Source organism: Stegostoma tigrinum, unplaced genomic scaffold (assembly GCF_030684315.1).
Source record: "Stegostoma tigrinum isolate sSteTig4 unplaced genomic scaffold, sSteTig4.hap1 scaffold_124, whole genome shotgun sequence".
NCBI classification, from domain to species: Eukaryota; Metazoa; Chordata; class Chondrichthyes; order Orectolobiformes; family Stegostomatidae; genus Stegostoma; species Stegostoma tigrinum.
In genome coordinates this window covers 26,210-42,500 of record NW_026728073.1, presented here as the reverse complement: position 1 = coordinate 42,500, position 16,291 = coordinate 26,210, and the positions used below count along the sequence as shown (strand labels likewise).

Genomic DNA, 16,291 nt, shown 5'->3' with positions numbered 1-16,291 from the left:
AAAGACTCCCCTTCTTTCCACACCCAACTAGATCCACCTCAGTTGGTCCGAATTAAGCTGATTAAAAAGGACCTTTGTCTTGTGGATACCTTCCTATGTTTCAGAAGGAGTCAAGATAGCTCAGGGTGACACGGTGACTCAGTAGTTAGTAATGCTACCTCACAGCACCAGGGACCCGAGTTCCATTCCAGCCTCGGATGACTGTCTGTGTGGAGTTTGCACATTCTCCCCTTGTCTGTGTGGGTTTCTGCTGGGTGCTCTGGTTTCCTCCCACAGTCCAGAGATGTGCAGGTTAGGTGGATTGGCAATGCTGAATTACCCACAGTGCCCACGGATGTGTAGGTTAGGTACATTAGCCATGGGAAATGCAGGCTGACAGGAATAGAGTAGGGGAATGGGGATGGGTCTAGGTGGGATGCTCTTTGGAGGGTTGCTGTGGGCTTTTTGAACTGAGTGGCGTGTTTCCACACTGGGGATTCGATAAAACTAGCTTCTCCTGAACTCGTGAGAGAGTGAGTTTATCAATTGCTAAATGCAACAAGTCATAAGGCACCACAAATATGCACAAGTCAGAAACAAGAAATTAGCTCAAAAACCATACAAGTTAAGAGGGATACGGATACTTCAGCCTTTGGATTGTTTGTGAAGAATAGAAAGTGGGATGTTGTTGCCACTAAGTTGGGCAATCCCCGTAATGTTGATATGAATTCAGCAGTTAATTTTGAGATTCTTGTTGAAATTCTTTTGACCTTGTTTCCCTTTTGACATTGCCCAGGTTTGCAGAGCTCAGAGCAAGAGATTTTCTTTTCTTCTTACCTGCAGCATAGGGCGATGAAACGGCTGTCCCAGAGCCGTGACCTCCGCAACTCCTGAGACCACACGAGCACATTCGCCCAGGAATACACACGGACTGAGACGAAAGAACTATCGGGATAACAATACTCAGCGTGGTACTGGAAAAGACAGCATGTACAAACAGAAAACAGCTGTAAATAGTGTCAAGAGGTGAAATCAAGTGATAAAGCTAATTTCATGGCTCTTTGCTTGCGTGCTCATTGTATTCAGAACAAAATCAACAAATTAATAGCACATTTCTAGGTTGACGGGCATGATTTTATAGCTATTACAAAGACATGGGTACAAGGAGATCAACACTGGAGCTAAGTGCGCAGGGCTATACGACATTCCAAAAAGACAGGCAGGAGGGAAAGTGACTGTAAGCAAAGAAATTAGTATGAGAGCAAGAAACGATCTTGGATCGGAAGATGTAGAATCCAATTTTATTTATTTGTTAATGGGAGGAGGACATCCCTAGCTACGCAGTGTTTATTGTCCATCCCTAATTGCCCAGGGGACAGTTCAAAGTCAATCATATTGCTGTGGGTCTGCAGTCACATGTAGGCCAGATCATGTAAGGGTGGCAGTTTCCTTCCCTAAAGCACATCAGTGAACCAGGTGAGTTTTTCTGACATTTGGCAATGAATTCATGGTCATCATTATATTCTTAATTCATGATTTTCTTTTATATTGAATTCAAATTCCACCATCTGCTGTGCTGGAATTTGAACACAGGTCCCCAGAATGTTATCTCAGTCTCTGAATTAACAGTCCAGCAATAATACCACTAGGCCATTTCCTCCCCCATCGTGGAACAAGAAAGCCTGTAGCTGACTCCCACTTGGGAAAAACAGTGAACCAGGAGCTTCTTAAATGGGCGATCGCATCTCCTTACATTTTAAGACAGCCATGGATAATCAGGACCTTGTGGGAAGGGACGAAATTGGGGGAGGGAAAATTACATCAGTGTTAGGTAGGAGCTGAGCAGTGTTAATTGGGAGGAGCTTTTATTGAACAAGCCAACATTTGATACGTGGGAGTTATTTAAAGACCTACTCTTCAGTTCAGAACTGGCCTATTCCAGGGAAGGAGGAATGACAAGGATGGCAATCTAAGGACGTACGGACATAAGAAATAAAACAGGAGTAGGCCATCTGTCTCTTCCAGCTCGTTCCGCTGATCTTTTTTGCGGACTCAGCTCCACTTACCCTCCCATTCACCATAACCCTCAATTCCTTTCCTGTTCAAAGATCTATCTGTTTTGGCTTTCAAAACATTCAACAAGGGAACCTCAACTGTTTCAGTGGGCAGAGAATTCCACAGATTCACAACCCTTTGGATGAAGAAGCTCATCCTCAAATCAGATTTAAATCTGTTCACACTTATTTTGAGGCTGTGCCCCCGAGTTGGAATTTCGCCCATCAGTGGAAACAATTTCCGATCCATTTGTTTCATAATTTTAAAAGTTTCTATTAGATCACCCCTCATTCTTCAAAATTCCAGTGACTGCAATCCTAGTCTACTCAATCTCTCCCCATACAGCAACATTTTTAATTCTGGAATCAACCTCGTGAACCTCCTTTGCACCCCCTCCGGTGCCAGTACATCCTTTCTCAAGTGAGGAGACTAAAACTGGACAAACTACTCCACACCAAGCCTCACCAGCACCCAAAACAACTGTAGCATACCCTCCCGATTTTTAAACTGCATCACTCTCGCAATGAAGGACACTATTCCATTTGCTGTCTCAATTACCAGCCGCATCTGCAAACTACCTGATTCAGACACAAGGCTGCCCAGCTCCCTCTAGGAGCAGCATGCTACAATTTTTCACCATTTTAGCAAGACTCCATTTTTCCATAATTGCTACCAAAATGGATACCCTCACATCTACCATCATTGGACTCCATCTGCTAGACCCTTGTCCATTCACTTAAACTTTCTGCATCCTTCCGCAGATTTTCATCGTCCTCTTCAGACTTTACTCTCTCACTCATTTTAGTGTCATCTGTGAACATAGAAAAATACAGTGCAGAACAGGTCCTTCGGCCCTCGATGCTGCGCCAACCTGTGAACTAATCTGAGCCCATTCCCTCACACTATCCCATCATCATCTATATGCTTATCCAAGGACTGTTCAAATGCCCTGAATGTGGCTGAGTTAACTGCATTGGCAGGCAGGGCATTCCACGCCCTTACCACTCTCTGGGTAAAGAACCTGCCTCTGACTCTGTCTTCAATCCATCACCCCTCAATTTGTAGCTGAGCCCCCTCGTACAAGCCAACATCATCATCCTAGGAAAAAGACTCTCACCGTCCACCCTGCCTCATCTTTCTCTGATCGTCTTCTATGTTTCTTTTAAAGGCCCTCTGAGCCTTCTTCTCCCCAATGAGGACAGACTCGAGTCGCTCAGCCTTCTCTCATCAGACCTTCACTCCAGACCAGGCAACATCCTGGTAAATCTCCTCTGCTCCTTTTCCAATGCTTCCGAATTCGTCCCGCAATGGAGCGACCAGAACAGGTCGCACGAGCGTTTTGTGCAGTTGCAGCATGACATCACGGCTCTGGAACTCAATCCCTCTACAAATAAAGTCTAACACACCGTATGCCTTCTTCACAGCACGATCAACATGGGTGGCAACTTTCAGAGATCTGTGTACATGGACGCCAAGGTCCCTCTGCACATCCGCACGACCAAGAATCTTTCCATTGGCCCAGTATTGTACCTTCCTATTATTCCTCCCAAAGCGAATCACCTCACATTGAACTCCATTTGCCACCTTTCCGCCCAATTTCGCACTTTATCCAAGTCTCCCTGCAACATGCGACATTCTTCCACATTGTCCACCACTCCACCGACTTTAGTGTCATTTGCAAACTTACTAACCCATCCACCTCTGCCTGCGTCCGAGTCATTTATAAAAATGACAAACAGCAGTGGGCCAAAAATAGATCCTTGAGGCACACCACGAGTAACCGGACTCCAGGCTGAATATTTTCCATCAAACACCACTGGTTGCCTTTTTACCGAAAGCCAGTTTCTAATCCAAACTGCTAAATCTCCCTCAATCACATGGCTCCGTATTTTCTCCAATAGCCTACCATGTGGAACCTTATCAAAGGCTTTGCTGAAGTCCACGTACACTACGTCAACTGGCCTTCTCTCATCCACATGCTTGGTCACCACCTCAAAATCTCCATGAGGTTTGTGAGACACGACCTGCCCTTGACAAATCCATGTTGACTATCTCCAATCAAATTGTTGCTTCCAAGATGATTATAAACCCGATCTCTTATAACCCTTTCCAAAACTTTTCCTGCAACAGACGTAAGGCTCACTGGCTGTAATTGCCTGGCTCATCTCTACTGCCCTTCTTGAACAAGGGCACAACATTTGCAATCCTCCAGTCCTCTGGTGTTCAACCTGCAGACAATGAGGACTCAAAGATCAAAGCCAAGGGCTCCGCCACCTCCTCCCGAGCTTTCCAGAGAATTCTCGGAAAAATCCTCTCAGGCCCAGGGGATTTATCGAGCTTCACACCTTCTAGAATTGATAACATCTCCTCCTTACGAACCTGAATCCTTTCAAGTCTAATCGCACGTATCTCAGTCGTCTCGACGATATTCTCCTCTTCCTCAGTGAAAACAGATGAGAAATATTCATTTAGCACCTCTCCGATCTCTACCCGGTTCACACACAACTTCCCACTTCTGTCTTTGATTGGCCCTATTCCTACCCCAGTCATCCTTAAATTCCTCACATACCTTAAGAAAACTTTACGGATCTCCTCTATTCTACCTGCGAAAGACTGCTCAGGACCCCTCCTTGCTCTTCTTAACTCTCTCTTTAAATCCTTCCTTGCTCATCCGTAACTCTCCATCGCATCAACTGATCCATCTCATCTCAACATCACATAAGCCTCGCTCTTCTGCTTAACGCGAGATACAATTTCTTTCGTAAACCACGGTTCCCCTACCTCATCACTGACCCCTGCCTGACAGGGACGTACCTATCAAGGACACGCAATATCTGTTACTTCAACCAGCTCCCCATTTCGATTGTCCCCATCCCCTGCATTTTGCTACCCCATTCTTTGCCTCCTAAGTCTTGCCCAATTATAATTGCCTTCCCCCATCTGTAAGTCTTGCCCTGTGGCATGTTCCTCTCCCACTCCATCGCTAAACTAAACGTAACCGAATTATGGTTACTCTCTCCAAAGTGCTCATCGACCACTAAATCAAACACCTGGCCTGGTTCACCGTCAAGTACCAGATCCAGCGTGGCCTCCCCTCTTGTCGGCCCTTCGACGTACCGTGTCGGGAAACGCTCCTGCGTGCATTGGACGAAAACTCATCCATCCGACGTACGAGAGTTACAGCATTTCCAGTCAATGCTTAGGAAGTTAAAGTCTCCCATAATGACCACCCTGTTCCTTTCACTCCTGCCCAGAATCGTTTTGCCAATCCTCTCCTTCAGATCCCTGGAACTTTGCAGAGGCCTATTAAAAAACTCCCAACAGTGTGGCCTCTCCTCTCCTGTTTCTGACATCAGCCCATCCCACCTCAGTAGACCAGTCCTCCTCAAAAGTTTTTTCAGCCTCCGTTATACTGTCCTCGACAAACAAAGCCACACCTCCCCCTCTTTTCCCACCTTACCTGATGTTACTCAAAGATCTGAACCCTGGAACCTGCAACATCCATTCCTGACCCTGCTCTATCCATGTCTCCGTAATGGCCACAACATCGAAGCCCCAGGTACCTATCCATGCTGCAAGCTCACCTCGCTTATTCCGGATACTCCTGGCAGTGAAGGAGACGCACTTCAATTCAGCTTGCTGTTTGCCAGCACACTCCTGTGACACTGAGATCCTGTCCATGTCCTCTCTATTCTCTTTCTCCTGGGTACTGAAACTACACCACAGTTTCCCATCCCCTTGCTAAGCTAGTTTAAACCCACCCGAATGGCACTAGCCAATTTCCCACCCAGGATATTAGTGCCCCTCTGGTTCAAGTGGATACCGTCCTGTTTGTACAGGTCCCACCTTCCCCAGAATGAGCCCCAATTGTCCATGTACCTGAAGCCCTCCCACCTGCAGCATCCCTGCAGCCACGTGTTCAGCTGAAATCTCTCCCTGTTCTTGGTCTCGCTATCACTTGGCACGGGTAACAAACCAGAGATAACCACTCCGTTTGTTTGAGCTCTCAGCTTCCAGCGGAGCTCCCTGAAATCCTGCCTGACGTCCCTATCCCTCTTTCTACCTATGTCGTTGGTACCTATGTGGACCATGGCTTGGGGCCGGTCACCCTCTCCCTTCAGGACCCCAAAGACACTATCCGAGACAACACGGACCCTAGCACCTGGAGGCAATGCAACAATCGTGAGTCTCTTCGGTTCCAAACAAGCCTTCTATCTGTCCCTCTAACTATTCAGTCCCCAATGACTAACACTCTCCTCCTATACCACCTTCCCTTCGTTGCAAGAGCAACAGACTCTGTGCCAGAGACCTGCACCCCAGTCAGTATTGAGGTAATGCCTCATCGTAAGGAGGTCAGAATTGACGGAGTGGCAGATATTTAGAGGGTCAGTACTGAGGCAGTGCACAACCGTCAGAGGGTCAGTACTTAAGGAGAACCCCATTATCAGAAGGTCAACACGAATGGAGAGTCACATTGTCAATGGTTCAATCCTGAGGAACACTTCATTATCATAGGGTCAGTCCTGAGGCAGTGCTTCATTGTCAGAGGGTCAGTATTAAGGTTTAGAATTGAAGGAGTGCCATCTGATTATGTCACTCTGACAATGAGGCACTGCCTCAGGAATGAGCCTCTGACAATGAGGCACTTTCTCACTTCTGAATCTCTGACAAGGAAGCATTCCCTCAGTGCAAACCCTCTGTATGGACCCCATGTCAATGAGGCACTCGCTGAGTACTGACCCTCTGACAAAGTTCCAATAGCTTACTACTGACCTTCTAATCATGTGCCCCCTACCCCATTTCTAAATCTGTTACATTGAGGGCACTGCCTCAGAACTGACACACTGGCTATAAGGCAGTCCGTAAAGACTGACCCGCTGATCATGAGGCTGTCCCTCAGTTAATGACCCTCTAAATATGAGGCACTCCCGTAATTCTGACCGTCAGGAGCTACCTCAATGTTGACTCACTGATATAGAGGCACTGCCTCAGAATTGACATGCTGATAATGGGGCACTTGCTCAGGACAGACCCTCTGATAGAGCTGCAGGTTTGATATTAGAGCAGTGATGCACCGCGAGCAGGTCAGTATTAAGGGAGTGCCACACAGTCAGTGGACCAATATTACGGGAGTGCCACACTGTCAGAGGATCACTCTGAATGGAGTGCTGCACTTGTGGTGAGTGAGTACTGAGGCAGTGCAGCACTGCAAAGGGTCAGTAATGAGAGAAAGCTCCATTTTCAGAGGGTTAGCACAGAGGAAGTGCTTAATCAGAGAGTTATTTCAGAGAGAGTGCTGTATTGTCAGAGTTTCGCACTGAGGGAGTATCACACAATCAGAGGTCCAATATTAAGGAAACAATGCACTGTTGGAGGGTTGATATAAAGGGAGGGCTGCACTGTCAGACGGTTAATGATGTGGGAGTGCTGAAATATCACAGAATCAGTCCTGACAAGTGCTGCACATTCAGAGAGTTAGTGCTGAGGGAGTGGTCTAATGTGAAAAGATTGATATCAAGGGGCACTGCCGAAGGATCAGGAGTGCAATACTGTCAGAAAAACAATATTGAGGGAGTTCTGCTGTGTCAGTGGGTCAATATTACAGGATTGCTACACGATCCACGTATCAATGTCAGACGGTCAGTCCTGAGGGAGTGCTGCACTGTTGGCGGGCCAATATTGATTGTGTGCGACACTCAAGAGGATCATTTTGTTGGACTTGTGCACTGTCAGAAGTTCAATTGTAAGCAAGTGCCACACTGGTAGCGGGTTAATATTATGGGAGTGCTGCACTGTCAGACGGTTAAAGATGAGGGAAAGCTCATCATCTGACAGGGCATCACTCCCTTCAGACGAACCCTCAGGCGGTGCAGCACTCCAACAAGTTAGTTTCAGAGGCATGTTGTCCCATCAAATTGACCCTCCGAGACAGGAGCATGCACTAAATATCGACCCTCTCACAATGCTGCACTGCCTTAATATAGGCCCTCTGGCAGGGCGGCTCCCTTTCAGGACACACCTTCCAACACCACAGCACTCTCCCATCATTGACCCTCTGACAGTGCAGTACTCTCTTAATATTTTATGTGTCACACTGCACAACTCCATTAAAATTGACCCAAGCAATCCATGAATATTTGCCCACTGACAGTGCAGCTCTTCCTCAGTTCTGACCCTCTGACAGTGCAGCACTCCCCGAAATACTGTCAGAGGGTCAATACTGAGAGAATGCTGCACTGTCAGAGTCAGCTCCCTGCAGTCCTATCAGATATTCAGAATGAAAGGTATGCCGCATTGGGAGTGCGTGAGCGTCAGTGAATTCTGCACTGCAAGAGGGTCAACAATGAGGAACTACTGCAATGTCAATGTAACAGGGTCAGAACTGAGTGTCTCACAATCAGAGGGTCAGGATTGAGGTCAGAATTGAGACAGTTATGCAGGATTAGAGTGTCAGTGCTGTGGTCGAGTAGCACTCAGAGGGTCAGTACCGAGGGAAAGCTTCATTGTCAATGGATCACTTCTGAGGCTGTGCTACTTCGTCGGAGGGCCATACGAATGCAGTGCCTCATTGTAATGGGATACGAATTGAGGAAATCGCACAATCGGAGGATCAGTACTAAGGTCCTGCAGCACTATCAGCAGAGGGTCACTACTGATGGAGTGCCTTATTGTTAGAGGGTCAGTGCTGAGGGAGTGCATCGTTGTCAAAGGATCAAATTGAGATGATGCCTCATTTTAATATGGTCAGTTTGAGGTAGTGCAACACTGTCAGGGGGCCAGGAGTACTGAGGAAGTGCTGAAAATCCCCATGATTAAGGGAAGACCCTCATGTTTAAAATGTCAAAACAGAGAGAGGGCATAATGGCCAGAGGGTCAGTTCTGAGTTTGTACCTTGTTGCCAGGCGGCTAGTTATGACGGAGTACCGAATCTCTGGGAGTGGCTAATCTGTCAGAGAGTCAGGACTGAGGGACTGCTGACCGTCTCTCAGTGCTGTAATTCCCCAGCACTGAACCGCTGGCGCACTCTTACTGTTGACCCTCTCAGAGGGCAGTTTCCCTTCGTACTGACTCCCCTCAGTGTAGCACTCCCTCATTGCTAACCCAACTCTATGTAGCATACCATTAATATTGACCCTCTGACAGTGCAGTGCTCTGTGGTGACTCACTGTTCTGACAGTGCAGTTCTCCCTCAGTAGTGACACTCTGACAGTGCAGCACTTGCTAAAAAATGGCCTTCCGACAGTGTGGAGCTCACTCATTGATGACACTGACAATGCAGCACTCCCTCAGTACTTACTCTGCAACACTTCAGCACGTGCTCATCATTGACCCTCTGACAGAATTGCAGTCACTTAATATTGAGCCTCAGTCCTGGAGCACTGTCTGAAGATTGACCTCCTGACAGTGAAGCTCTCCCTTAATATTGACCCTCTGAGAGGGTGACTTTCTCTCAGTGCTGACCCTTCAGTGGTGTCACATGACTTACCACTTTCCCATCACCACCTTATGCTACCGCGCCCCCCCCCACCCAACCGCATCAACATCATCTTTCTGAAATGGTTGCATTCCCTGAATTTTAACACTCTGATAATGCAGAATTCCTTCATTATTGACCCAATGAGAACATAGCAGACCCTTCTTATTGATGCTCTGACAGTGCAGTGCTCCCTGAAAACTGGCCCTCCCTCAGTGCAGCACTCCCGTAGTAAAGAACTCCCCCCCGCGGCCGGACACCTATTCAGTGCTGAGCTGCACTCAGTGCTGAACCCCCCCACCCCGAGTGCTGACCTCCCGTAAGCTGAACCACTACAGTGCTGCACTCCCTCATTGTTGACCGGCCACTGAGTGCACATCCCCGCTTAGTGCAGCTCTCCCACTGTGCTGAGTCCCCCTCAGTGCTAACAACCCACAGTGCAGTACCCCCTCAGTGCTGACCACTTTCAATTCTGACACCGCACTCCTTGTCAAGGAGACAGAATCAAGGCAGTGCGACAGGATTCGAGTGTCAGTGCTGTGGTACAGTAGTACTCTGAGGGTCAGTACACAGGGAAAGATTCATTGTCAATGGGTCAGTTCTGAGGCTGTGCGACTTTGTCAGAGGGCCATACTAATGCGGTGCCTCATTGTGGGGTTGACACTGAGGGCGGTGTGGGTGAAAAGAATGAGAGAGTGTTGCACTGAGCGGGGACAGCATCGAAAGAGTGCTGCACTGAGCAGGGTCAACACTGAGGGAGTGCTGCACTGAGGTCGGGTTAGCATCGAGAGGTGGTCAGCACTGAGGCAGTGATGGGGTGTTAGCACCGAGGGAGTGCTGCACTGAGGGGTGCTCAACACTGGGATGGTGTCAGCACTGGGGAAGTGCTCCATGAAGGGGGTTTCAGCCATGAGGGGCGAGTTTGCACCGAGGGGGATCCAATATGAAGGAAGTACTGCACTATCTGACGATGAATAATAAGGGTGTGCTCCACTCTCGGAGGGTCATTCTTGAGGAAGCACCGCGTTGTTGGACAGTCAGTACTGAGGGAGTGTTGCATGGTCAGTGTCATCACTGCGGGAGCTCTACACTGTTGGAAGGTCAATACTAAGAGTGTGCTGCACTGTTAGACAGTCAATGATGAGCTAGTGATGCATGTGCGACATTCCCTCAATTCTTTTCCCATTACAATGAGGCACTGCATTAGTATGGCCCTCTGACAAAGCAGCACAGCTTTAGAACTGACCCATTGATCATGAAGCTTTCCCTCAGTACTGGACCTCAGAGTGCTCCTCAGCCACAACACTGACTCTCTAATCCTGCAGTACTGTCTCAATTCTGACCTCAGTCCCGACCCTGTCACATTGACATTGCAGTTCTTCCTTACCATGGACACTCTGGCCATGGGACACCACTGTTGGCCCTGTTGCAGTGCAGAATTCACTGACACTCACCCTCTCCCATACCTTCAATACTGAATGTCTGAGAGGACTGCGGGCAGCTGACTCTGACAGTGCAGCATTCTCTCAGTATCGACCCTCTGACAGTAATTAGGGGACTGCTGCATTGTCAGAGAGTCAGGACTGAGCAAGAGCTGCACTGTCAGAGGGCAAATATTAATGGAGTTGTGCACTGTCAAAAATTCAATATTAACAGAGGGCTGCACTGTCAGAGAATCAATGATGACGGGGCAGTGCGTTGTGAAAAGACCTGTAATAAAAGGCATGCGGCCTGTCAGAGGGACTAAACGGAGAGCTTCACTGTGAGAGGGCCAACATTAGTAAATGCTCCAGTCTCAGAGGGTCAATGTGATGGGAGAACATCTCTCTGACATGATCTTGTTGGCGGGTCAGCGCTGACGTAGTGCTGCACCGTCCGAGGGGTCGGAGAAAGGGAGTGATGCACGACCAGGTGATCAGGGAGTGCTGAAGTGAGGGGGTCGTCAGCGATAACTGGGTGAGCTCTGAGGGAGTGCAGCACAGTGTGGGGTCAGCACTGCGGGAGTGCTGTTCTGAGGGGGATCAGGACTGAAGGGGGTCAGCACTGAAGCAGGTCAGCGTTGAGGGAGTGCTGCACTGAGGGGTTCAGAATAAAGGGTATGCTACACTGAATGGGTCAGAAATGAGAGGGGGGTCAGCACTGAGGGAGAGCGGCACTTTAAGATGTTCAATATTACTGTGTCCTGCACTGTGAAAGGGTCAGTATGAAGGCAGCACTGCAATATCAGAGAGGCAATGATGAGTGTGTGCTGCACTGCTGAAGGGTTAAATTTGAAGTGGTGTCCCACGGCCAGAGTGTCAATGGTAAGGGAGCATGGCATTCTCACAGTGTTATTGCTGAGAGAATACCGGTATGACGGAGGGTTAATTCTGTGGCAGAGATGCACCGTCAGAGAATCAGTCATCAGAGAGTACGCAGTGTTGGAGGGTCAGTACTGAGGGAGTGTTTCACAATCAGAGCGTCAGTTGTCTGGCAGTGCTGGAAAAGCTCAGCAGGTCTGGCAGCATCTGTGGAGGCAAAAACAGAGCTAACATTTCGGGTCCAGTGACCCTTCCTCAGAACTGTTCTGAGGAAGATCCCCAGTTCTGAGGAAGGGTCAGTGGACTCGAAACGTTGAATCTGTTTTCTCCTGCACGGATGCTGCCAGGCCTGCTGAGATTTTCCGGCAACTTTCTTTTTGTTCCCGACTTGCAGCATCTGCAGTTCTTTTGTTTTTTATGTCTGGCAGTGCTTGTTTGCTTGTGACCTTCTGAAAGCACAGCACACCCATAATCTTGGCCCTGTGACAGGCCAGCACTCCCTCAGTACTGATCCTCCAACAATGGAGCATTCCTTCAATACTGACCACCAGCGCAGCACTTTATTTCTGAGAGTAGTCTGAAAGAAACTACCTTTGCTTACCGAGAGACACAGGGAGAGCAAGTGCGTATTCTGTAGGTGACTCAGGATGTATTGTAACCTTAACAAGTCAAACAGTATTTCAGATTAGTTTATAATTAAAGATTATTCTAACTGTCTTCCTGGAAAAGTACAGTCCCTACAACATGGGGCTGATACTAATACACTCACTCAGAAGTGACCCTCCAGCAAAGCAGCCCTGCCTCAGAACTGAGCCTGTGACAATGAGCTACTCCATCAGCAGTGAATCTGTAATCACGTGGCACTCCCTCAATTCTGAAAACATTACACTGAGGCACTCCTACAAAGGCCTCTGCGTTTTAGGGATTATTTACAGTCATCCCTGTGTTTTACAGGTTATTGAAAGGGGTCACTGTTTTCAGGTTTATTTTCACCCTCCAATCTTGCAGCACTCCCTCAATTCAGGCGTGTAGCAGTAATGTCTCCAGACTGAATCTCAAAAAGTGTTGCAAACCCTCAATTCCGATCTGCTCAAAATGAGCCACTGACTGAGTATTGGCCTTCTGACAAAAAGTCACTTATTCAGAACTGGCCTTCTGACAATGTGACACTCGTCCACATCTGACCCTCCAGCAATGAGGTACTGCCGCAGAACTGATCCGCTGACAGTAAAGCACTGCCCCCTCAGTTCTGACCCTCTGACAGAGCTGCAATACTTCAGGACTGAACTTCTAATCATCTTGTACTCCATCAACTCTGAATCCAATGCACTGAGCTGCTGACTCAGTATTTACAGTCTGCTCCTAATACACCCTCAGAATTGACCCTAAGGCAATGTGACCCTGCCTCAGGACCAACTCTGTGACAATGAGGCACTTACTCAGCGCTGAATCTCTAATTGTGTAGCACTCCCTCAGTTTTTAGGCACTCCTTCCAGACTGGCACACTCTCAAGGCTGATCCTGCAGCAATGAGGAATTGCCTTACAACACAGCCACCAACAACAAGGCCCTCTTTAGGACAGTGTCTGATAACGAGGCACTCACTTGCTTCTGAGCCTCTGACAATGAAGCACTTGCTCAAGTCTGACCACATTAAAATGAGGCACCCTCAAACTGATCTGAAACACCTCAGTTTCGACCTTCTGATGGCTCTGAAATGCCTCAGTTTATATCCTCTGACCGGTCTTTTAATTCTGACACAATTACAGTGAAGGTCAGCCTCCGTGCTGACACTCAGAATACATCACTCCCTCTGACAGTGTTGCACACCCTGAGCATCACTGACAGTTTCAGCGTTCCCTTCATATGGACCAACTCACAATGCAGCACTCCCCTAACATTATTATTTATATTGACGATCTGACAGAACAGCCCACCTCAGTGCTGACCCTCCGACAGCGCAGCATTCCCTCATTACTCACCCTTTCATACTGTAGCCACCTTTGGTAATGACACTGACAGTGTCACAATCCCTTACTATCGGCACTTCAACAGTGCAGCACTCCCTCAACGATGACACCGTAACGATGCAGGATTCCCTCAGTCCTGGCTCTGCAACAGTCAAGCATTCAATCAACACTGACCCTCTGTTAGTGCAGCACACCCCTAATATTGATCCTGTGACAGTGCAGCACTCCCTTAATATTGGCCTTCCGACAGAGTGGCACTTTCTTGACGAAGACACTCTGACAATACAGTTTTCCCTCATTGCTGATCCTCTGGCAGTGCAGCATTCTATCATCATTGGCACCTTGCCAGTGGAGCTACATGCTTCTTATTGACCCTCCACAGTGCAGCACTGCCTCTCTACTGACTCTACAACATTAATATTGATCCCCGAACGGGAGGTCCTCTTTCATACCCACCCCAACAAAGAGAAGCCCTCCGTCATCTTTAACCCTCTGACAGTGCAGCACTCCCTTAATATTAACCCGCTGCCAGTGTGGCACTCCGTTACAGTGCAGAACTCCAACAAAGTGATCATCTGAGCGTCGCGCACACACTCAATATTGACCCTCCAACAGCGTAGCCCTCCCTCAGAACTGACCGTCTGACATCCATACACTGATAGTGTCGCAATTCTGTAATATCGACCCCCACTGACGCAGCAGAACTCTCTCAATATTGGCCTTCGGACAGTACTGCGCTACTGATCCTTCGGCGGTGCCCCTTGATATCAATCCTCTGACATTATAGCACTCCCTCAGTACTAACTCTCTGAACGTGCAGCACTCTCTCAGGTCTGATTCTGCGCTATTTCAGCACTCCCACGTCATTAACCCTCTGACAGTGCAGCACTCCCTTTATATTATATTATATTTATCAACCCTCCAACAGTGCACTATTTCCTTAATATTGGACCTCTGATTGGACAAGCTGACAGCATCTCATGTTTTTTATCAACAGAGAGTCAGTTCTGTGGTAGGACCTCATTGTAATGGGTCAGAGTGGGTCTCATCAGTCCAACCCCAAACCTAACCGCGGCTTCAGGCCTAAGCCTAGCCTCAGGCCTAACACTCACCCTCAACCTAAGCAGAAGCCTCAGCCCCAAACCTAAATGTGGTCTGAGCTCTAACCCTAACCATAGACTCAGCCCGAAGCCTAACCTCAGCCTTAACCCAAAACCTCTCCTGAGCCCTACCCCGAACTCCAAACTTAACCTCATTCGTAACCCTAACACAAGTCTCATCCCTCACCCTAACTCTACCCTCATCCAAAACCTAGTCCAATCCTCACACCTAATCCCTAGCCTTGGTCCTAACCCAAACCCTAACCCTCGCCACCCTCTCACGCTAACCCTCATTGTTAATTAGTGAGTACTGAGGTATAGCAGCACTGTCAGAGCATCAGAATAGTGGGAGTGAACTATTGTCAGACTGTCGATACTGAGGCAGTGTCTCATTATAGAAGGGTCAGAATTGAAGCAGTGCCACACTAACAGAGACTCAGTACTGAGGTACTGCAACAGCGTCATAGAATCTGAACTGTGGGCGTGCATTATTGTCAGAGGGTCATGATCTGAGGCAGTGTCTCCTTGTGAGAGGGTCAGTACTGACAGAGAGCCTTCCTTGCCTGACGGTCAGTACTGAGGCACTGCTTCTTTGTCAGGGGGTCTGGAGGGACAGTGTGTCATTGTTGGTCAGTCCAGTGTGAGGCAGTAGCTCATTGGTGGAGGGTCAGTCCTCAGGGTGGGCGGATGATGTGGAGGTGCTGGTGTTGGACTTGGGCGGACAAGGCTGAGTTTTGACACTCTGCTGCAAATGCACTCTCTAGTTCTGACCCTCTGATAAAGGCAAACTCCCTAATTGCTGACACTCTGCCAAGTAGGCACTGGCTCAAACAGACCCTCTGACAATAGGCCACTGACCCTCTGATAGAGCTGCAGTACCTCAGTGAGGCAGTGGCACTCCTTGAATTCTGATCCCATTACAATCAGGCACTGCGTCAGTACTGACGCTCTGCCAAAGAGGTACTGCCTGAAAACTGATCCAATGACAATGAGGCACTCCATCAGGACTTACCTCTGACAGTGCTAGATTACCTCTGTACTGACCTTCTAAAATGGGTGGCACTCCTTCAATTCTGACCCCCTTACAACATAGCCCTGCTGCAGTGCCGACCCTCTGACAACAATGCATTCTCTGAAGCCTGATCCCCTCAAGATGAGGTCATACTTCAGTATTAACACTGACAAAGAGTCACTTCCTCTATATTGACCCTCTCATCGTGCGGCACACCCTCAGTTCTGATCTTACGACAATGGGGCACTTTTGACCAGCTGACAATGGTGCTCTCCCTCAGTTCTGACACCTCCACAGTTCTGCACTACCTCTGTACTGACTCTCAGTACTGACCCTATTCTGATCCATTACAATGAGGCGCTGCCTCACTTGTGGTTGTTTCACAATGATGCACTCCATCGA

General features: G+C 48.3%; 1 protein-coding gene across 1 annotated transcript in view; it reads right to left on the bottom strand.

Moving 5' to 3' along the window:
* LOC132207692 (utrophin-like) overlaps positions 1-13,897 on the bottom strand; it is a 31,130-nt gene extending 17,233 nt beyond the window's left edge. The window contains exons 1-2 of the mRNA XM_059643591.1: positions 13,790-13,897; positions 817-953 (exon numbers count right to left, since the gene is read on the bottom strand). Coding sequence (XP_059499574.1) covers positions 817-953; positions 13,790-13,797 — 145 coding nt within the window. The 5' untranslated portion in view covers positions 13,798-13,897. The remainder of the gene's footprint in view (positions 1-816; positions 954-13,789) is intronic.
* Between the last annotated feature and the right edge of the window lie 2,394 nt (positions 13,898-16,291).